At 40.7% G+C, this 23,189-nt stretch overlaps 2 protein-coding genes across 9 annotated transcripts in view; one reads left to right on the forward strand and one right to left on the reverse strand.

The window, feature by feature from the left end:
• Positions 1 to 819: 819 nt before the first annotated feature.
• Positions 820 to 8,089, reverse strand: LYRM1 (LYR motif containing 1). 6 transcript variants are annotated; one of them, XM_029577617.1, is made up of 4 exons: positions 7,701 to 7,936; positions 3,012 to 3,173; positions 2,366 to 2,458; positions 820 to 1,248 (listed from the first exon to the last, which is right to left on the reverse strand). In XM_029577617.1, exons 2-4 carry the CDS (start codon positions 3,168 to 3,170, stop codon positions 1,132 to 1,134), a joined length of 369 nt encoding a protein of 122 aa, XP_029433477.1. In that variant the 5' UTR covers positions 3,171 to 3,173; positions 7,701 to 7,936; the 3' UTR covers positions 820 to 1,131. The 6 variants fall into 6 exon arrangements, with proteins under 6 accessions (XP_029433477.1, XP_029433476.1, XP_029433474.1 ...); XM_029577616.1 differs by having other exon boundaries at positions 7,619 to 7,936; XM_029577614.1 differs by having other exon boundaries at positions 3,012 to 3,170; positions 7,701 to 7,935.
• The window catches only part of DCUN1D3 (defective in cullin neddylation 1 domain containing 3), a 38,438-nt gene continuing 22,975 nt past the window's right edge, over positions 7,727 to 23,189 (forward strand). Inside the window, exon 1 of one of the 3 annotated variants that reach the window (XM_029577610.1) lies at positions 7,727 to 7,747. The gene's annotated coding sequence lies outside the window, so the exon portion shown is untranslated. Of the gene's footprint in view, positions 7,748 to 8,206; positions 8,354 to 8,764; positions 8,786 to 23,189 lie in introns of those variants that run through there. The other 2 variants (XM_029577609.1, XM_029577611.1) reach the window with 2 other exon arrangements.

Consider the following 23,189-nt stretch of genomic DNA (forward strand, 5'->3'; position numbering starts at 1 on the left):
ATCTTATCATTGAATGAAAAGTTGTGCACAAGGATGAATTCCAGGTGCCTGATGACTTTAATGTCAGGAATAGCTCTGATTTGTGTTCTGTTAAGTAGGACATTTCTTTATAATAAAAAAAAAAATGAAAACTGATAAGTTGGAAGAAAAAGATGCTCTAAAACAACTGTAATATACATCTAAGCAGCAAATACATTTGAGTACATGAATGCTTTCTCAGATAATCATTTATTAAAAATGCCAGAGCAGAGAATACTGTTGTTTACTTGCTCTCTGAAACATTCAGCAATACTAATTTATTGCTGGAGCAGAAAATGTGAAATGGCTGAAGAAAGAGAGAGAGTAACCATTACACACAATAACTCTTAAAATGTTTATTTCAAATGTTCATCAGCTTGTTGCAGTGTGTGGACTTTTAGCCTCAGTGAAAAGAGGTGTTCCTGGGCCCACATTAAGGTTGGGGGAGTGAAACAGCACATCTATATATCTGATTTTTATATGTACATACACTGTTTTACCCCATCTGCAGCCCACAACACAAATAGGAGGTGCAAATGTATCAGGCACTTTTAGCATATGTACACTATAGATAATTTTCCAAAAGAAACTACCACCTGGTGTAGTTGCCCTTGGATAATTGCCTACAGTGTCTTCAACATTAATCCCCTAAATACACAGGCATTTACAATTCTAACATGGACAGAATCAAAGTTGGTCATTTCTTTCCAACAGTGACCTGCTCAAGCACAGAATACAACATACAATGTACAGTGAGAAAAACTAGTTTGAAGAAAGAAATAGCATTAGACATTCAAAATCTGCCAACTATGCAAGCCTTTTATTGTATTTTTTTTTAGCAATTACTCTATTCTAAAGCCCGCTATTTATCTGTCACGCAACTGGCTTGGCTGGCACTGTCCCACAATCTGTGTACTATCCCATGGACCTCCGTGACCTTCAGATCTGAAGGTACAAAGCAGCTCGCTGGAAACCGTGTACGTTCTGTAATCACATAAAATGTGTTCTCTACCTCAAACAGTCCCAGGGCTGAACTTCCAAAACACAGCGTCCAAGAAAATACAAAAATATTTATTTGGAGTACAGAAAATAAATTAAAATAATACACAAAGTTCATGAAATTTCATCATAAGATTTCAAGTATATTGGTTTAGAATGCTTCCGCAGTTTTGCTTGATTTCGAAGTGCCCGATCTTGTTGCAGAGAAAGACCCATGGGAGGCAGATGAATCTATGAATAGAACAAATAAAGCTTTCCTTACAAAATTGCTGCTCTCAATGTTTCAGCTACCAAGAGGGATTTTTTTTTCTTGTACCAGATACGTTACTAATATAAAATGTTTATACATCAATTAACAGGAAATATTTTTCTGCAAGGATTTACAAGATAGCAAATCTAAAAGGTGCTGGTTGCTCCAAAGCACGCCTCCACCGATGCTATATAATCAGGTATCCATCAACAGTTAGATGCTAAATATATTATCTCTCTCCTTTTGTAATAAAAGGTGACCAAGTTTTGGTGCCCCAGTAATCTTTCTGGAACGAGAGGAGGAAACGAACCAGAACTGGACGGGGTTATGATATTTATTTTATTATAAGGAATCCTTACTTTTGAATTCTGAGATTCCTACTTTCCCTGATGTGGCTAAGGCCACACAACGAAAAAGGAAACAATTTCTTTTAATGTGGCCCTAGGTATTAATAACTAGGAGCCATGTAAATGCGCTACTGAATGTAAGGGTCTGAGATGCATATTCTATGAGCCCCAGCCCACGGCTTTTTTTCAATCAAGGTCGGGATTGGTTGGAGACTCTTCTCCTCCACCCCCCCGCCCTGCAAGATTCTCTCTTGTAGCCTGGATAGTTGCAAGTTAGGATACGGGCAGTTTTTTGTTCTCACTCTTTGACTCTCTGTACGGTGAACTGGCTGTATTGCGGGCTGTTCATGTAGCATAGTCAATGCTAATGTTGAGCATACTTGTATTTTTTCTTGTATTTTTCCATGCAACATTTATTCTTGTTTTTGTAAAATGAAAGTGTAATAAATATAAAAATATAGACTGTAACAGTTCATCTAGTCTACCCAGTCCTGATGCAATGCAACAGATCTTGCTCTCACATCCTTGCATCAGGGATCTTCTGTGCTTATCCCATGTTTTCATAACTTCTGTCACTTTGGAAAGCTGTGAAGTCATCTCTTCTAGTGTTACTCCCGAGTCTATCTCCTTTGAATCTCATCTAATGGCCTCTTATTCTAGAACTTGCTTTGAACCAACAACCACAATCCTATTAAATATTCCAATGCTGTGAGACAAGAAACTACTACAGGATAGCTATTTTATTACTTACAGGTCTTGGATATGGGATTCTATAGTGAAGTCCAATTTCTATTCTTGCCTTGCATTCTTCTATACATTGCTTAATCAATTCTGAATCTGTTAACTATGACAGAATTAAGGCACAAAGTTAAAGCACTGCACAAATAACTTAAGAGATGTGGTACATACATCCAAGTTGTTTTGGTATGTTTTATGTACTCTCTATTGGACATTTTTCATTTGTAACAAATTTCACTTATTGATGAAAAGACATTATTTTAAATATACTATTGCACACAAAGAAATAGAGAAAATGGAAACACACGCTCAAAAGTAAATAAAAAAAAAAGAGAAGGTGCATAGCAAATACCTTTAAGTCTGTCCTCAAAAAGTGCAAACTCAAGACATCTAAAAGGTATTCGCTGCACACCTCTTTTTTGGATGAAATATATTATCACCAAACAAAACATATCAACCTGTTTGGAAAGACAAGTGTTATAGGTAGAAACCTAAAACAGATTACCGGCTGAAAACATAAGCCAACCTCTATTATGTACCAAAACTTTAAAAAAGAGTGAGTGGAAATTACGCGCACACATGATTTGCTTATAAATCTGGAGTGTACGCAAATCCATCGCTTACTGTGTACTAAGAACTTGGAACTGAGCCCCACTTACATCTTTATTTTTTTGGAATAATGTTCTGGCTTCATCAACAATGTACTGTTTTTCTTTGAGGGTATCTTCCATCTGCCCTGAAAGAGACTGCCACTTGTTTGCGATTCTGAAAATTCTGCGGTAAAGACCAAGAACTTCTTGACATGTCACTGCAGTCATCTACTAAAAAAAGGAAGATATACTTAAAAGTGTATCTGATAAAGGCAAGCAAAGATTTATTCACACATGCACTGAACTGGCAAAAAAGTAGTGCTACAGTAGAAATGAAAGCAAGTGCATGCTAAACATCTGGCATAATATTTGTTACTTCATACTACAAGTAGTAAGGACATTCTCACAGAACATGCCAACGTTTAAAAATTATTGAATATGGTGTTCAATTTATATTTTGCAACAAACACACCACCTGTTATACAAATAAAAATTAAGACAGATTGTTCAGTATCGTTTTGTTCATAGTGAGGAAAGCTAATTAACCACTAATTTGGTTAAAAGAAAAATCTTACAAATAATTTAAAGTATGTTTTGCTTCAGTTACACATAAAAAAAAATAGCTTTGTACAGATTCGAGTAGTTAGTTGATGACTTTTTACCTTACAAATGCATGTATCTTACTGAAGAAAAAAATTCCTTGTAGACATACTGTATATATATAGTTAGTAAAATTTCTGATCACAATTACCTAAAAGTGTTAAAAGCAAAAAGTTTAATTTCCAGGGAGATCATTGTAGCATTAACAGCACAGCCATTTTGGACTGTTCAGTTCTGCAATATTTATTATCACAGCCTGAGCTAAAATTAACCAGCAATTTTTAAAAGATATGAAGTAGATGCCATGCTAACATTACAAAGAAATTCCTTATTCACTTTACTTGGTGAAACAAAAACGCCCTGGAGCCTAGCTCAGTTGCATCATTTTAGTAAACTGGACAGCCATATCACACGTAATCAAAATATGGAGAAACAAAATATATCCACTGAGTGGGTACATGTGGCAGGGACAGTTTTGTGCACAGACCAGTACCTACAGACTGACTGCAGCCTTTGCATTTGTCCTGTCCTTCAGGAAGCAGTGTGTCTGTCTCCCGCTGCCGTCGGTTCACACCCGCTCTTTCTCCAGGCACATCTGTCGCTGTCTCTGCCTATCAGCAGTCATCCATACCACCCATGTGGATTCCAGCTAGCCCTGAAATGCCCAATATTAGAACTAGGACACCATACCCGAAAGCACGACTGGATTTCTGCAGGTTTAGCTGAAACAGTCACAGGCAGATGGATGGACATGCTGTAACCACAAGGCATCATTGCTTGGCTGATACTATAATGTCATACATAGTATCCACCATGAATGCTGCCTCGGACTCAACTAGGCTATTCCCTGTGGCCCCTGTGACTCCTGCTGGACCCAGATTAGTAGAAGAGTCCTGTTGTCGCTCCTTGTGACCTTGGGCAAGTCACTTTACCCTCCATTGCCTCAGGTACAAACTTACACCCTCATTTATCAAAATGCGTTAAGGCGTTTTCGCATCGATAGCACCATATTGTATGGTGCGATGCAAATCCAAAAAAGAGGAGGAGTTAGGGGCGGGAGTGGCTGGGTTTACCGTTTTGCGAAGCCGTATTGCACGGCTTTAACGCCAATGTTAGCTACAACTTTTTCAGGAGCGTTAAGCCATGCGATAACTTGCGTTACGGCTGATTACCTGTTGCGATGTGTTTTGCGGATGCCAGTTTTGGTAGTTTGAAGCTCCCAGAGCATCCACCTAGCTATCAGAGACCCGGGGGGGGGGGGGGGGGGGGGGGGGGGGAGGAGAGAGAGAGCGCGAGCATAGGCATAATGCCATCACCCTAGATACTTATTTATATATCTATGGGAGGCCCACCTAGTAACTCGAGGTGAGGTTTAGGTATTAGTGTAGGGGTTAGGGGCCACTTTGACATTCAATTTGAGACGTACGAACAGAACAGTGCTCTCTTGTGAACATTTGATGACCCTCGGAGTGAGGAAACTCACCCAAAGATGAGATTTGCGCAATGTTCTCTCAACCTAGCTTGATGTTACCCAGGTAGAGAGTCCATCAAGCTAGGTTGAGAGAACATTGCACAAATCTCATCTCTGGGTGAGTTTCCTCACTCCGAGGGTCATCAAATGTTCACAAGAGAGCACTGTTCTGTTCGTAAGTCTCACATTGAATGTCAAAGTGGCCCCTAACCCCTACACTAATACCTAAACCTCACCTCAAGTTGCTAGGTGGGCCTCCCATAGAGATATAAATACCTATCTAGGTCAGGGCATTGTGGCTAGGTTCTCTCTCTCCCCCCTTCGTGGTAGTAAACATGGTCCCCCAAGTGGCTGTATGTAGGAAATACCACATTCTGGCACTTATCTCAAAGTGCAAAAACATTATCGCAATTTGTGGTAACTTAGGGCCGGATTTTAAAAGGGTTACGCACGTAACCCTTTTAAAACCCCCCTGCGCGCGTCGAGCCTATTTTGCATAGGCTCGGCGGCGCGTGCAAGCCCCGGGATGCGCGTAAGTCCTGGGGCTTGCCTGGGGGAGCGTGTCGGGAGTGACGCAGCATTTTCGGGGCGTGTTTCTGGTTCGGGGGCGTGGCCGAGTGCCCCGACGGCACGCATAAGTTACTACTGCCCGGAGGCAGTAGTAACTTTTAAGATAAAAGGTAGGGAGGAGGTTTAGATAGGGCCGGGGGCGTGGGTTAGGTAGGGGAAGGTGTGGGGGGTGAATGGAAAGTTCCCTCCGAGGCCGCGCCGATTTCGGAGCGGCCTCGGAGGGAACGGGGAGCGCGCAAGGTGCACAAATGTGCACCCCCTTGTGCGCGCCGACCCTGGATTTTATAAGATACGTGCGTGTCTTATAAAATCCCGCATACTTTTGTTGACACCTGGTGTGCGAACAAAAGTACGCGCGTGCGTAGATTTGTAAAATCTACCCCATAGGTATTAGTGCATATTGAGAAACTCCCTAGTACCATAAAACACGCCTCTTTTCCCATTGCATGTGATATTTACCGCATTTTGATAAATCCAGGCCTTAGATTGTAAGCCCTCTGGGGATAGGGAAATACCTATAGTACCTGAATGTAATCCACTTTGAAGCGCTGAAAAAAGTGCAAAAAGCGGAATATAAAAATAAATAAAATAAATAAATATCCTCCTTAGACAGCAGCTGGAAGGCCAGAGCTGACAGCTTGAAGCCCTTCTTTAACAATGTTTCCACCTTCCTGTCTTGTAGGGCTGCATCCCCTTCTATAAGTATTGTAATCTTCTTGGCTACTGCCAAAATAGCTGCATCTACTTTTTTTTTCTGTACTTACATTTTGGCATTCCAAAGGAAACCAGGAGACCACACCAACAAGTTACTTTGAGGAGGGAAGATCTGACCTACGGAGGCTGTCATCCCAAGGGGCTCCCTACTCCAGCCCTCACTATTAGGGAAAGTGACTTTACAGAAGGCTGTCGCCCTGGCGACACACTGCAGCTAGACCATCAATGCCTGTGCGGTTCAACCTCTGCTGGAGAGAGCAACTACTGACTTCCCCTCTGCTATGCCATCCTATATGGTGGTGATGTCAGAAAGGAAGCTTTTGCAGTCTGCCCCCATCTGCTGATAGGAGAATCCCACAGGTTCACTGGTCTGGCAGGATGAAGAGGAATAGCCAGTTATATATAACCAGCTAACCTTAAAATAATCAGTTATATTCAGTGGCATAGTTGTGTAGCACTAGTTAGCCCGTTATGCGATAACTAGCAGAGCCACATGATGGCTGAATATGGACCTCAATACTGCTAAAAAAAAAAAAAAAAAGTCTCTTGTGAAGATGTCTCTTAGGACTGTTCCAGGTGAGCCAATCCTTAAAATAAATTGGTCCATTCCCTTACTGTGCCTTGGAAACGACAAAATGAATATTAAATTTAATTCTGAAACTCACAGGCAAGCATTCAGATACCTGCACCAGTGATAATAAATTCAGTAGCATTCTCGATCATTCGTAGCGTATAAACATGTTTACTAGGAAGCCCAATCAATAATGCATTACAATAATCCATCCTATTTATTGCGATTTGATCAATTAAGTTTGTTAATGAATGCAATTGTCCTAGTAGATCTTGAGGATGAAAGAAACAAATGCAAACTGTAGCACCAATATGAGCACCCAATGTCCAACCCTCATCTAGTAACCAGATTATTCGGTTTAATGATTTACAGTATGTTACATAATACAGATTATTGGGGGGGGGAAAAATGAACAACCCTGCACAATGTTTATCAGCGAATAAAATCAAGTAAGGGTAACCCCGATGTGAATTCCTTCTTTACTCTGTAACCTAATCATATCCTTGCATTTAAGATCATAAACTTCGTGAGGCAAGAGACCATGCAACCTTGTGATCTATCCTTATCTGTGCTATGTATACAACAAGCAGATCGCGGACCAAAACGGCACCAAGCGATTTGTTAAAATGTAATTTTATCATATTAAGAAAAAATGACGTTTGTACTACAGAACAACTCAAGTAAAAAGAATTCGGCTCTACCAGCCTAGGGGCGGGTCTCGTCCCACACACTGCAACCATTTACAAATACCTTCACATGAGAAGTGCACTGCGCTCCTACAAAAACAACATCCAGCCCAGTCTGCGTTCATGTTAGTAAATTGGACCAGCACCTTGGGAGGAAAGGAGAGGTCACAAGGCTCCACCCCCGACTCCTAAGGTAACCGGAGGCTCCGCGCGGACAGGCCGCGAGGACGGCGTCTCCCTTGCAGCCCGGTTCACTTAATGGAAGCCACGGGCAGCGCCATAAGCACGGTCCTCTGGCTCCGCCCAACAAGCCTCCGAGCACACCGCGGGAGCCCCGAGGTTAATCATAGCGATCTATTATTAGTCGGAACGGCGAACGAACCGGTTTCGGGCTCACCTCTCCTTCCCAGAAACGCCACACGTCACTCGCCGACCGCTTCTGCGTCGCTCCTCCCTCTCCTTCCCGCGCCAGCCTCCCGGCGCGCGCATGCGTGCAGCTTTCTGTCTTAGCGTCACCGAACGCTGACTCCAGACAAAAAAAAAAAAAATTGCACCAGTTGCAGCGCGTGCTCCCTCAACACCCCAACCCCCATCCCCATTAGTCTCCGACCTGCGCTGGGCCACGCACGAGACGTCACAACTGCCGCGAGGAGGTGAAAAAGTGGGAGGTGGGCGGGGGAGCGACGCTGCTGTTGCTGCTGCGCGCGCAGGAGACAGCTGACTCTGAGCCCTTGACAAAATGTGGGACTACAGGAAGTGATGCAGGGCCAAATTTCAGGGCAGAGGAACGCGAGACATGGTAAGTAATTAAAACAACAACAAAAAAAAATCCTCAACAATAGCAACAACTTAGGAGAGCGGGGTTTTATTTGTCCTCCCTTCCTGGAAGTCTCTCGCGGTTTCTACTGTAGGGGGATTTGGCAGCCCTCCCCCCCCCCCTTCCCCCGGGGGCTGCTGAGGCGAGTTCTCCCTCGCCTCTGGAAGCGGGGACTGGGCAGGAAGGCGAGAGCGCAGGCGTCGGTCAGGGTTTGTGGGAAACGAGGAAGCGTTCTCTCGTTTCTACAGTCGATTTAAGGAGGCTGGGACCCTCTGCCCCTTCCAGCCACTCTTTATCGCTGTATCTTTCATCTCTGGGCGTTAGTCCCACCGGGTAGGGCTATAAAAACCCTTCCATACAAAACGTGCGTTGAATGAATCTGCGAGCAGAGACTGAAGCTTCTCTGAGCTCTGGGTAGGAAATGATGAAGTAATTGATTGTAGCCTTTCTCCGTGGTCTATTTCACACAAAATTAAGGGCCTTTATTCTAAAAGGGTGGCTGTCGCATTCTGTGTCTGTGGAAAAAAAATCTTTTTGGGGGAGTGTTGTAAATATCCTTATCTTTGGGGCGGTTCTTGCTTTTAAAAAGACGATCTGGCAAGCTTATTTCGACACATTAGAGCTGAAGAGTCCATATCACATTAGAGAGATGGCATTACCCATGTGTGCTTCAGAAAGCTGAATAATCGCTTTGGTGGTTACTTCTTTGGCCTGTTACTGCCCTCATACAAGAGTTCAGTTTCCTTCATTTCTAATGCAAATATATCTTAAAATTAGCCCATAGTAAAAAGTTCATCTTGTTTCTCCTTATTACGATATACTATTTCTGAATTCATAATCTTTTAAGAAAAATAAGCTTCTTAGTTGTTGCTCATGATCCAATGGAAAAAAATTGTGAAGAACTGTATTTCTTTTTTTGTTGAAAATTCAGCTTCAAAGAACCATTCCCACTGTATAGCAAACTAATATTTTACCCAAATCAGATTTAGTACTTCTCTCATACTTGCCAATTAATAGTTATTTATAGAAGTGAAAAACTATTTCCTGTTCAGTCAGGGTTAAGGGTAAAGGAGTTTCCTTCTTAGCATATAATGCACATATAATATAAATATATTTAATTATTAAAACTAGAAACTCTATAAAATCAGCTGGCATATCTATTTTGGAAAGAATATATTTTAGTTTGAGTGTAGTTGTCTTTTAACCACAAAAGCAAGGCATTCTCGGCATTATAAGTAAAAATTAGACTGGATCATGCAGGAAATCCAGTTCAGCACCTTTTGAATACGGTCCCCATTGTAAGAAGGCAAGGCTTCCTGAATTCTGTAGGAACAATACTTTCACCATAAGGTTTGTGTTGGTTGCTACAACAAGTAGATATCCTAAGAAGTCTTATTGTTTTTACCTCTAATTAATATGATCTGCCATTTGCTCTGTGTATTGTGAAAACAGTTTAAAGTTGATCACCTTTTCTCTAGCTAAGATTATCAATCTAGATTTATTTTACACTTTTTATGTGTAGAGAACGGTTTGAGAATCCTATGTGGAGTAAAGTTCTGGCTTAGAAAATTAGATAGAATGTTAGAATTGTAGACTGCAGTTGGAAATCTGCAAAATCAATCCTTATTTATATTAAGTGAACATTTTTGGCTAACACACTGTTGCTAAGTATTTAGTGCTAATATACAGTATAATGCACTTATAAAATTAGTTTTAAAAAGTTATCTGGGGCAGAAGCTTAGTATGGTCCTTTCTCACTGTACTGAAATCCTACTCTTCGAGTGCATACAATTTGTATTATGATCTAAGATAAGCACAGTCCCTATACAATTAACAAATAATTCAAATAACCTCTCAAATTTCACTTGAAAGATAAAATTCCAAAGTAAACATTGTTCCAAAACTTAAAATTTAACCACCTGCTCTACAATATTATCAAAATATTAAAATCTGATTCTTGAAGTAGAACTTGAGAGAAGAAATATTATAGTTACATAGTAAATTACAGCAGAAAGAGACCCAAGTCCATTCAGTCTGCCCAGCAAGTTGTTTAGGGGTAGTAACTGCTGCACCATGCAGAAACTACACCTACATTTAATGCAGGCTATCCATTTCTTCATTTCCATCCTCTAGCTATTATTTATTTATTTTTATGTATTTAAAACAGTTTTATATACCGATGACTAGAAAAAATCCATCTCAATGGTTTACAGCAATTCAAATTAATAGAAACCAAAGAAAGAGAAAACATGAAATTACATCTTGTCATATTATAAAATATTAAGAACTACATTCTAAAAACTAAACAGATTCCCAGAATTAGGAATAAAAATACTACAATTTTAAAGAGCTTAAGAACAGTATAAGTTAAGTAAAAGTCGATTCCAGAAGACTGCTGTTTATCCGAGATTAATATATGCCATCTATTCCTCTGTATAGGCTTGTCCTTTCAAATTCTGTTACTGTTCTTGTCTTCATCACCTCTTCTAGGAGGCATTCTGTGAAGAAACGTTTCCTGGTGACATTTGAGTCTACCCCTTTAGAGTTTATCATAACCCCTAGTTTTACAGCTTTCTTTCCATCAGAAAAGGTCTGATCTTGTGCATCCATAATACCTTTCAGGTATTTACAAATCTGTGTCAATCTTCCCTCTCATATCTAGGTCCTTAGGCCTCCTGGCTCTTTTCTCATTTTCCTTTTGTTGGTTTAATCTGCAGTTTGTCTTCAAGTAAATGAGCAACTAATTGGGAAAGACACTTATAAAGAGTAGCCATCTTTTAAGACTATATGCATGAGATTTGTATACACACTGTCTCCATTGTATGCAAATCTCTCACGAAAATATTCATTAGGGATATCCTGAAAACCTGCCCTGTTTGTGGTCCTCGAGGATAGGTAATGAATAGCAATACCCTAGCCAGTCTAGTTTTTCAGGATATTTACAATAAATATGCATGAGAGTGCGCAATGGAGACAGTAAATCAATTTCTATTATATGCATATTCATTGTGGTTATTCCAAAAAACCAGATTGTTGGGGATATTTAAGGACTGGCATGAGGAATTGCTAATATTATAGCTAGGGAATGTGAGTGGTGCGGTGGCACAGGGCTATGTTTCTCTAACTGGTCCTGGAGTATCCCCCAGTAGCCAGTCTGGTTTTAAGGATATCCATGATGACTATGAATGAAAGAGATATGCATGCTATGGAAGCAATGCATACGAATCTCTCTTGCGTATTCATTGTGTAGATTCTGAAAACCAGACTGGCTTGAAAAACAGACATGGGGCACATATTTGAGAAAGTGGTTAGTCCATTATTTCATAAGAAATTGCCATGCTGGGTCAGACCAAGGGTCCATCAAGCCCAGCATCCTGTATCCAACAGAGGCCAAACCAGGGCACAAGAACCAGTCCTGGAAGACCCTTAGCCAGTAGGGTTTTCTGGATATCAACAAATATACTTATGAGAGACTTGTCTGCACTGCCTCCATTGCATGTACATTTATATTGTACATATTCACTGTGGATATCCTATAAATAAGGATTTTTTTTTTAAATTTTCCCTGGGAATTTCAGTGTTAAAAAGTGGAAAAATGACTTTTCCACTGACCTATTTTTGTTATAACATTGAAATTCCCAGGGAAAATATAATAAACCCCCCCCCCCCCCCTGAAAACAAAGGTTCCTATCTGTAAACCTGACTTGGGTCCCCTGAGAACAGGTTTTGGAACCTCTGGAATACCCTATGTGTCACAGTATTTGGTGGCAGAACTGTTTTTTGTTCTCTTGGCAAAAAAAAAGGGGTGGGGAAGCAGTGCTTTCTGCTGTTTCAGCACAGGGCACTAAATTTGTTAGCTAGGACATTACTGCTTTAAAACTGCTTCATTGATCCATATGGATAATAGTTTATAACCTTGGAAATGCACTTTATTTTTCAGACTCTAGTACAAAAAACTTTTGATGGATGGGCAGACTAGATAGGTTGTAATGGTCTTTCTGCCATCATGTTTCTATGCTGCTGATCTATTTTCCATTGAGAGTTATGGCTTTCTTTAGATTTAGATTTTTTTTTAAACTTCTCAAAATACATAAATCTGTTTGTAATATGAGCATACCATTCAGGAAAGCAATAAAATCACATGGGACCTGCTAAATACTGTAGGGGCAGTTTATACTTTTAGGTTTGTGCTGATTTGTCGCTATTTGGCTTTAATTTTTGGAATGCAAAATATTAGATTGATAGTGACCCTTATTTCTCTTGCCCTACCTTTTTAGTGTAATAAACACATTTCCTCTGCTTTTAATATTACGGGCACATGCATGAATAATGACTTGGTATGTGGCATAATCCTGCTGTCTCATCTACTGTGGTGTTATAGCAATGTCCCTAAATCAAGTACCTGATGCAACTGATTTGCAAAATACTGTTTTATTGTTATAGAAGGTCAGAACATGATGGAATTGATAATAGGTGATTTTGGTGAAAATGCTAACCAGCTGATAAAAGAATAAAACTATCCTCCCAAATTAAAACAATTAAGATCTGTTCATTAAGTAGAGAAACACTAGCAGCTAAAAACATATTTTCTATATTCATTAGAAATTTCAATTTTTTTTTTTTGTTAGTAGACCCAATAATTGATCTCTTTAGCTTGATGTCGCAAATTTTTTTTTTTTTTTCCCCTGGGTTTCTCTTCCTGTGAGAGATGACACTGCTTCTTGGTGCATGGAACTGTTTAATTGTAACTCTGGTAATTTTTCTAAATGGGTTGGAAGTGCACGTATTGATATAGAATATAAAACTAGAACTTGATAAATCTTTGTTTTATCTTTTGACTTTGCACAGTCATGACTTCATTTATATAGAATTGTAATCCTAGTCTATTAAAATAATATATAAGTAGCAGACAGGCTTATTTAAATAAGTAAAATTTAATGCAGAACAGTGCCCTTTTTTTATAGTAAAAATCTAGTAGTCCAAAAATTTAGTTAAGCATGATCATGAACATAGACATTAAAAACCTGTCTCCAGTAGACTGAAGAATCTGAGACCCTGTAGCTTCCTTTTGAAGCAGAATTTGTGAATTAAAAAATGTAGTAACCCTTGTCCTGTTTAGTCTTGCAGAACCTTTTTAAAAGAAAACACTTTTTTGTGTCCTCTGATGGGAGAGGGTATTTTGGAATGAGACCTTAGCGAAGTCCAGTGAGCTAAGAGCCATTAACAGGGTTCTCATCAGTTTCAGTGAAAGATATATAAACTATTTATTTAAATAGCAAAGGCTGGCAGAGATCTGGGCACATGCATCCATTTGTAGAGAATTTCAGAAAATGACCAGCAAATATTGCATTTTAATGATACCATTTTGTTAACATCAGATATTTTTAAAGTAAAATTTAAAAAGAAATAGATGGCTATCGAAATGAAGTTCTGTTCACAGCCCTATCAGTGAGGGCAAATCTAGTAGGACAAAAATTGTTTTGAAATTTGCCCAAGCATATTGGATGCAATATGATTAATGAGCCAGGGAAACACTATTGTTACTGTAAAACTAGAATAACAGATGCCTTAAGTCACTGGGAGTTTTGCTGTGGAAGAATTCAGATACTTGAAACATTACTGTATAAGATGGCTTTGCAGGTATTATGTTTCTTGATATGGATTATTGGGTCTATGTGCAATTAATCTTGTACATTGGTTTGAAACCTGGCAGTGCAATGCATCTTTTTCTTTTGTTTCCTAAATGTGTATCTGTAGCCCTATAGAAAAGAATATGTTCTGTATTGGACACATACTTGCAGACAGGAAAATGATTGAATTAGAACAAGTTTGAAACTTGTGGGCAATAATGCTAGTACTGAAGGCTTCAATCTTCACTGTACTTTCACTTACTTTTCACACCGGTCTGTGTAAACTGAAAGAGCAGTGTTTCTCAACAGGTGTACCGTGGGGGGAAACTCTCCTGTGACAGCCAGGGCCGTGCGCCCTGACTCCCTTGGTCAGTGCCCAGAATCTCTGGCAGCAGAGAGCGGTCCTCTACTTCCAGCCTCTTCCCTCCCAGCCCAAGCGGGATACAGGAGGCAAGGGGGTGAGACTGACATGGACAGCACTGAGCAGAGCAAAGCAACGAACTACTCTGTTCTCTAATCCAGCCCCTTGCTTGTCATTTCCCTTTTCCCTTCTGTCCTGTGTAGAGAACAAAAGGGGAGGATTGCGCATGGACCTGAAATAGCAGAGCCACTCTGCTCACTAATTCAGCCTCTTCCTACCTCCTCTCCTGTCAGACACGAGCAGGTGTGGAGGAGAAAGGGGTGAGCTTGAAGCAAACGCTGCAGAGCAAAGAGCTCCTTCCTCTTCTATCCCCTTGGCAAATGGCAGCACATGGAGGTAAAAAATCATAGGAAGGGCTGAAGCAGAGAAAGATGGGTGTGTGTGTGTGGTGTTTGGTTTTTTTTTTCTCCTCCAGGGGCTGTTTGTAGCCATCAGGGAGAGGGGGAAAACTGCTTCAGACCACAGCTGTGATCATTGTGGGGAGGGAGAGGAGTGAATGCTGAGTGTAGTGTGAGAAACTGGGGGAGTGAATGCTCAGGAGGGAGGTGATGGTGCAAGCGGAAGCAAACATTAGGAGAGGTAAGGAGGGGAGAATACTTGGGAGTCAGTGTGAAAGTGCTTGAATGCAGGGAGGAGCATAAAGAGGGGTGAATACAATCTCCTCCCTTCTCCCTGAAAACAGCACTGTTTTGGAAAAGAAAAAGTTGCCAATTCATTCTGCTGCATGTTATGCCATAGGCATGAGAGAACCAGGGCTAGGGTGAGGGGAATAGAGGGGATGAGAGAGGGCCATGGTAAGGTTTGATTTTCCATGTCGGGGGTAGGGGGAGTATGGTGGGTTTGCAAGAGTACAAAAGCTGGGGAAGGGGTTATAGGAGAGCAAGCGAAAGGGTAGGAGGGGGTGGTTGTAGTGTGTGTGTGTCTGACAGTGCCAGAGATGGCGAAGGGATGATGGAGGGAGTGAAAGAGAGAGGTGATTGGGGGTTGATGAAAGTAGGGGTAAGAGAGAGCCAGAGAAGGTTAATGGGAGATTATGCAAGGGGATGATTTGGAGTGAAATTGCAAAAAGGGCCTAGATTTTCATACAGGCACACTAGGCATGTGCCCAGGCCAGCAAGTTTTTCTCCCTGCTGCTCTGCAGGCCTCTTGTCCCCGCAACCAGCCTCAGAACTCTGCTTCTGTGCTGGCACTACAGTTTTGACAAGGTAGCACTCGCAGGCCCTGCTGTGTTACTGCCCTTGTGGGAGGCAGGACCATGGGCTGACACGGGCCTTGTGCAATGCTGCCTTATAACTGCAGCACCAGAGCTGGAGATGTTAGGTTAGTTTGGGGGCTAGAAACAAAGAATCAGATAATCACCTCGGAGGCAAGGGCTGGGAAATGCATGTCCATGGGGGAACAGGCCTGGGTTGGGGGTGGGTTTGGGAATGGGGGGGTTGGGAAGGTTGCTCATTCATGCCTTGATGGTTCCTAGGGGTGACAAAAGGTAAAGTCAGTCACTGATTGGGGGTGCAGGGTAGGAGAAGTGAGAGTCTGTGAGGGGATAATGGGGAGTGGTGAGAGGGGCTCAAAGGAGGGTGGCTGTTGAGGGAGAAGAAATCCAGATAGCAGGAGATGAATGGGGGAGCAACCCAGTGAGGGGAGAGAGGGAGCTGAGAGGGGGGTAATTGTTCCAACAAGTGTCCTAGATTCATACCACAAAAATCTGGTAACCATATCCTCCTGCCTTCCTTTGCACTGGAGGAGGACAGCAGTGCTTTATATCTGTTCTTCCTCTTTAGGCCAAAGTCGCGTGTGTGGGGTGGACCTGCATGTTCGGAACGATGCACACGCGGGTGGAAAGTCTTAGTCTCCTGCCGGTAGGGCCAGACTGTGCGGTCACACTGACTGTGAGGAATTCCCAACTGCCGTGCTCCAGGCTCTCCCCGGCTCTGGAGGGTACTGTTCCTGTTTCCTGCATAGGGCGGCGCCACTAGTGCTAGAGCTGGCCCTGCCTGCTGCTGGGAAGCAGGGGTGTGGGGAGCATGCAGCATGTAGCTCGGTATGCCATAAGGATTGAGCAAACTTGTATGTGCCTCAAACTAAAATACAGTAGTCTCCAACCCAGCACTTGTATGTCTATGTAACCTGAATGTGTCTGCTATGGTGTTCTGGATTACACAGGCTTCCTTGTTTCAGCTGAAAGACTCCAGGCAGCTTATTATGTATCATTTACTGTTAGGCTTCTAGTAGAAGCCTTTGAGTTTTCATTAGCTTAGCTCTTAGGATTTATGTGATTTTAAATATTCAAATTCCACCTGTTTGAAGCTGCTTTTAAATCTGGAACCTGGTTCTCCCTGATCTAATCTTTGTTGATTTTAACCATGTTTTCTATAAGAAATACAATTTTAATTAAATCTCTTATTTGTATTGACCTAGAATTTATAAACTTCATGGAGCAGGGTCTTTTTATTTTTGTGTGTGGCTGTAGAATGCTGCATAAATACTATTATTCGTATAGTACTATTTGAGTTCATTCTTTAGTGGCTAAAGGTACCAGATAACTGCAAGTTGTTTGGGGCAGGCTTGGCCTGCTTGGTTTCTATTCTATTCCAGTACATGTACAACATCTACTTTTTTCTAATAAAAATTGAAGTGCCAGCCCATGCAGTGAGAGAGAAGGATCGAGTCATGAAACATGTGATAACTTGCATGCACCATTTTCATCTGTATTCATGGTATAATTCAACATATGAGGGAATTGTTTATATACATAAGGTATCCACTTTTGTTTCCTATGTAGCGGACCAGCTGCAAAAATAATGTGGCTGGTTTATTTGTACCCCGAGCTTTCAGATTTAAGGGGCAAGTAAGGATTTTTTTTTTTTTTCTTCATGGAAAAGCAAACTTTAAAACAGTACCTTCAGTTCTGGGCAGGAAAAGATCGATTTGCCTATATGATACACTAGTGTACTTTGACTTAGGTCACTATTTTAAGGAACAATTCAATATTTAGAAGGGATGTGAAAATTATAAAGCAGTGTTACATTAATTTTGGTTTAGCAATAAGTATTTGCAAAGCATTCATTAAACATAAACCAAAATTGCCAAAAATGACTTGTGGTTGGTGGAACCGAGATGGTGAGAAAAACACAACAGCCTGCCGTTAGGCATTTTCTCAGTTCTTTGAAAACAGATATTTTGAAAGCAGAGAGCAGGAGGCATTGCTGCTTTAATAAACTAGTCTATGGTAGATTGCCCTAAGGAACTATTAGTATGCTAGTAACCCAACCAGTTTGGAGTTGACATGTTCATGATTATGTACCTGCAAAATGCTAAATAAAACTCCATTTTGTAATTAAAAAAAATTATTAACTAAAGTACTGGAAACCATAGAAGAAGTTTGACCTTTTGAGATGATACTTTCTGTTAGGTGAAGAAGAGAACAGAGATAAGTTGATGAACAAGTGTAGATAGCTGGCTGAAAATGAGATAGTCATATAAAACAAGACGACAAAGCTGCAATCTTTCCAGGGCTGCTGTTCGCTCTTCCACACCCCCAGGAGACAACAGTGCTCTTAGTCAGTCAGGCTCCCGGTGAACTTCTACAAAGTCTCCCTAATAAGCCAGCAGTGCCAGATGGTTTGCTGCTAACAGAGCTAGACATTTTATGCTAGCTTTGTCACTAGCCTGTTGGCACACTCGTAGCAGGACAGGAGCCAGAGTAACTAGCGCATTGCCACCATTCATCAAATTCCCCAATTAAGTGACAACCTTTTGATAGACTTCCAGACTCTAATTCCACCTTGCACTTATGTCTACTTTTATTTAGGTTTTTATATTTCACTTTTTGGCACTTCAAAGTGTACATCAAAGCGGATTACATTCAGGTACTATAGGCATTTTCCTATCCCCAGAGGGCTTACAATCTAATTTTGTACCTGAGGCAACAGAGGGTAAAATGACTTGCCCAAGGTCACAAGGAGCAACAGTGGGATTTGAACCCTGGGTCATAGCCTGCTACTCCACTCTACACTCGTCTCCTCCAAAAGTGCATCCAAATCAGTCTGGGGTGTGTTCTGCTGATACGGGGTCATAGATGGACAGACAGGATCTGACCACAAGGTGTTCATTTTTTTTTTCCCCCACATTTTGAAGAGAATGCCTAAAAAAGGTTGGTTAATATATTATAATGGGGCTGGCTTCTATGCATCACTTTTTTTTTTTTTTTTTCCCCTTTTTCCATGATCTCTTTTTCAAATATGGCTGTCTCCCACCTCTATCAGTGCAAGGCGTAAAATGTCAGCACACTTTACACACTTTACTAAACTAGCCAAGTTTAGTCATTCAAATTATAATAAAACTAGTTATCAGCTATTCTATCCTTTCTTAAATATGTTGGATTGTAAAGCCTGTTGCTCACTTAATGTTCATTGTAAACCGAGGTGATGTTTGCCAACGAGCCGCGGTATATAAAAGTAAGTAAATAAATAAATACAAAAGTGAAAACGCACATTAGTCTAAACACCTAAAATGCAGTGAAAAAAGAATAGCCCATCTGATTATATAAATCAAAACTCCAATTAAAATCTAGATAAAACATTGTAGATAAATTCACTATGGTAAGAAACAATCAAAAATGCTGCACAATCTTTAACTCTTGGCCTTTAAAAAAAATTTTTTTTTTTTTTTGTAAATACAGCCTTCATTGGCTGTGGACAAGTAATTCTATATGTTTGTATGTTTTATGGAGCAAAATGTTGTGGTTGCCTTGTTTAGTCCTCGTAAATAGGTAAAATAAGGCTGCACAAGTTGTAGTTGAACTAACTCTGTGATTGAGCTAGACTTCACTCATCCTGTCAATGAGAGTGATGAAGGCAACATAGGTCTTGATAACTAATCTGAAGTGTTGCGTTACCTTTCTACTAAAACTATCATCTACAACTAGAGACCTCCATTTCCAGTTTTGTTTTTTTTTTATTTTACCAATTTATTGGTATCTATTACAACAAGAACAAAATGGGAGAATTATGTGGAACATATCTATCTTGCTCCCCTTTGCCGTAACTTTTATAAGTTGTATGCAGACAACATCCAGTTCCTTTTCCTGCTGAAAACCACCTGATCTGCTGTTCTCAATTTTTCGCACACTCTCTAGCAAGCATTAAACCATGGCTATCTATAATAGACTTGCTTTAAACATAAATAAAACGGAGATTATAGTGCTAGGTTGGGCTATGAAATATCAAATACCACATGTTTTGACCATCAAATAATTCAGATATCATGAAAAGCATGCAATATAGGGGGTCATTCTTGATCCCACACTCTCTGAAACCACATATAGCTACTGTATCACAGACTTCTTCTTTTGCAAAACTTAAATTACTTCAACATTTCAAACAGTTACTTAATCACAGTGACTTTTGCACAGTTCTACAAGCATTCATCTTCATCGATTACTGCAATTCCCTATTCATTGGTTTATCCCAGAGTTGCATTCATAACAAATCCTACAAAATGCAGCAACCAGCATGGTGACAGGAATTCATGAGCATGTTACCCCAGTTCTCTTCTCATTAGGTTGGTTTACCCGTGCAGTGGTGTATCCAGTATAAGATGGCTTCCATTTGCACATAATCTGTTAAACAATATATCCTCTCCGTGGATATCTACTCTCAGAATTCATACCCCAAGTTGTACATTACATTCTCAATCCCTGTTGCATATACTTGGACCTCTGCATGTTAGGTTAGATTCAGCAAAGGAAAGAGCCTTTTTAATAATGGGATCAACAGTTTGGAATGACTTACCTCTACAGCTACAGAATATCAAAGATCCAAAGGAATTCTGAAAAGCGCTCAAAACACATTTATTCATAGAAGCATTCAAGAAGTTGCAGGATCAATAATTATGCCACATTGAAGTGGTTTTAGCTAAGATTGATATTTTGATTGTCTGATTTTAGACTGTTCATATGTAACCTGCCCTGAACTTTGGAGGGTGCAGGATACAAGTAATTTTAAACAAAAATGACTTGGCATTTTTCCAGGTAAATCTTTTTCCCATTGATAAATTCCTGGGGGGGGGGGGGGGGAACCCTGAAATATATGTAGGGATTTTATAACTTGTTTCACCCTTATTTCTGTTTCCTGGGTTGTTTTTTTTTTTTTTTTTGCTTTTCACTTTTGCATTAATACGTTTTCATGCCCTATTTTCTGTCATCTATTCTGTTTTCTACGTGTAGCATAATATTATTTTGCCTTAAAATGGAACAAGAATATACTACCAAGCCTAGATCTACGTTGGGTTGAAAACAGATGCTCCTAGGTACTCATGATATGTACAGATTGAGTGAAAGGTGAAAAGTTATGGTGGTTGGTACAGTCCTAGTTAATCAGTTTAGTCATACATACCTTGAATGAGCATATTCTTAATATTTCTCAAACATAGTTGTCTGGTGGAGGGCAAGGAGTTGTTAGGGGACACAGTCCTTAGATTTGCCTTTGTGATTATAATTAGACTAGCAAAAACCTCCCAGCGTTGTTCGGGTTGACCGATCCAAAATAGCTATACATTTTAAAATTGAACAAAAGTGAAAATTATTTAAGTAATTTAATAGAAATGTAGGGAACATCTCCATAAACTACATTGGCACTTCATGAGACGTTTCATTGCCCACTTGTAGAGGGTGCTAAATGATTGTGTTAGAAGAAGATTTAAAAAGCACTGGTTCCAGTACAGATCTCTGGGGCACTGCACTGTTCTCCGTTCTCAACTGAGAGAACTGACCAGTAAGTCTTATTCTGTTTCCTGTCTTTAACCAGTTCACAATCCATAATAGTGTCATAGCCGTGGGTGGGCCATGACCCCACCTACTTAGGGCTCTGGTTCATGCAATCAGGGTTGCCTGACACCAGAAGAAGAGGCCTGCAGGATGGTCGCCAAAGGAGGAGAGGGCCACTGTGGATCCTATCCTGCAGCAGCTGAAGAAGGGGACCGGCAGTACCTGAAGAAAACTCCATTTGTGCACGCATGCGAGACAGGGTTTTGCAGTCAGAACCTGCATTTGGACGCGCTAGCTTTACCCCTTATTCAGTAAGGGGTAATAGCACGTCGAAAATGCGCATCCAAAACACACCCCCCCCCGACACTAATATAGCGCCCGCAACATGCAAATGCATGTTGATGGCCCTATTAGTTATTCCCGCGCGATACAGAAAGTAAAATATGCAGCCAAGCCGCACATTTTACTTTCAGAAATTAGCGCCTACCCAAAGGTAGGCGCTAATTTCTGCCGGCACTGGGAAAGTGCACAGAAAAGCAGTAAAAACTGCTTTTCTGTGCACCCTCTGACTTAATATCATGGCGATATTAAGTTGGAGGTTCCGAAAGTTTAAAAAAAAAAAGTAAAAAAAAAAATTTTGAAATCTCGCGGTTTGAAAACCAAATGCTCAATTTTGTTGGCGTCCGGTTTCCGAACCCGTGACTGTCAGCGGGCTCGAGAACAGATGCTGGAAAAATTGAGCATCTGCTGTCAAACCCACTGACAGCCGCAGCTCCTGTCCAAAAAGAGGCGCTAGGGAAGCGCTAGTGTCCCTAGCGCCTCTTTTTACCGCCTGCCCTAATTTAAATATTTTAGTTTACTGAATCGCGCGCATAGGACACTGACCTGTGCGCGTGCCGGGAGAGCGGGCGCTCGCCCGCTCTTCCGCGAACTTTACTGTATCGGCCTGAATGTGAGCAACACAAGCCTAGGAAGCGTAGTCTAGTGGTTAGAGTAATGGGCTGCGAAGCAGGGAAGCTAGATTTCAAATTCTGCTGCTCCTTGTGACTTTTGGACAAGTTACTTCGTCCTCCATTGCCTGAGGTGCAAACTTTATTTTTATTTACAAAAATGTTATACTCTGCCTCCTCATCAGATATACTGTTCAATGCAGATTACAAAATAAAACAAAAATTCTACTTAAATTGTGAGCCTTTGTGGATAGGGAAATACCTACCTTACCTGAATGTAATCGGGTTTGAAGTACCTGAAAGATGGAATATAAGTAAATAAAATAAATATAGAGGAATAAACTAACCTTCCTTTCAAAACCCCTCTCTCTTCTCTTCAGATTGAGGATTCTTTTGTATGTCCAAATTCCACTGGGAAACATTTATTATAAATTTGAAGCATTTTTTTTTGCTTAGTAGTTCTTCTTCTCTCCTGTCTTGCAGTTCAGTCAAAATGGTGCCATGAGGCTTCATAATTACCTGGGGATTTTTACTCTTTCCTCTAGTTTAAAAAAAAAAAAAAAATCCTCCTACCCACCCACGCTTCCTAGTTTGGTCCGAGGCTGGATGACTGGCACTAAGTCTCCTTCTGAAACCCTGCATTATGGTCTCTTAAGGGAGACATCTGGTTGCCAGAATTTAATGATGATCTTGACTCCCTTCCCTTCTGTCCCCCCACAAGAGGTTGCGAGTGCTGTCTCCACAGCATTCCCAGTTGACCTGGGATGCAGAAGATTGAAATGAGCGTAGCACTACCACTGAACTGCTTTACTAGCCTTTTTTTTTTTTTTTAGGTTTGTTGTATTAATGTACTTTAAGTAGATCGATCTTCTACAGTTTTATCTTCATCATAAAAATACACGATTCATGACTGCAGTCATTACAGCTTTTTTGTCGAGCCATTAATGTTTTGCTAGTAAAAAGTAGTCAACCTCGTATTTTTCTGACACACACATCCCAGTGTAAATGGCAGGTCAGAACTCATTTAACTCTACTGTTGAAGGTTTTCTTG

Source organism: Rhinatrema bivittatum, chromosome 14 (genome assembly GCF_901001135.1).
Source record: "Rhinatrema bivittatum chromosome 14, aRhiBiv1.1, whole genome shotgun sequence".
In the NCBI taxonomy this organism is placed as follows: domain Eukaryota; kingdom Metazoa; phylum Chordata; class Amphibia; order Gymnophiona; family Rhinatrematidae; genus Rhinatrema; species Rhinatrema bivittatum.

Bases quoted from the DNA above. Each gene is read 5' to 3' on its own strand.
- LYRM1 (XM_029577617.1), bottom strand. From the start codon at position 3,170: ATGACTGCAGTGACATGTCAAGAAGTTCTTGGTCTTTACCGCAGAATT. The intron at 2,459-3,011 runs GTAAGTGGGGCT...ATTCTGTCATAG, and splicing joins TATTCCAAAAAAATAAAGAT to TTAACAGATTCAGAATTGAT. The intron at 1,249-2,365 runs GTAAGTAATAAA...TTCTATTCATAG, and splicing joins GAATCCCATATCCAAGACCT to ATTCATCTGCCTCCCATGGG.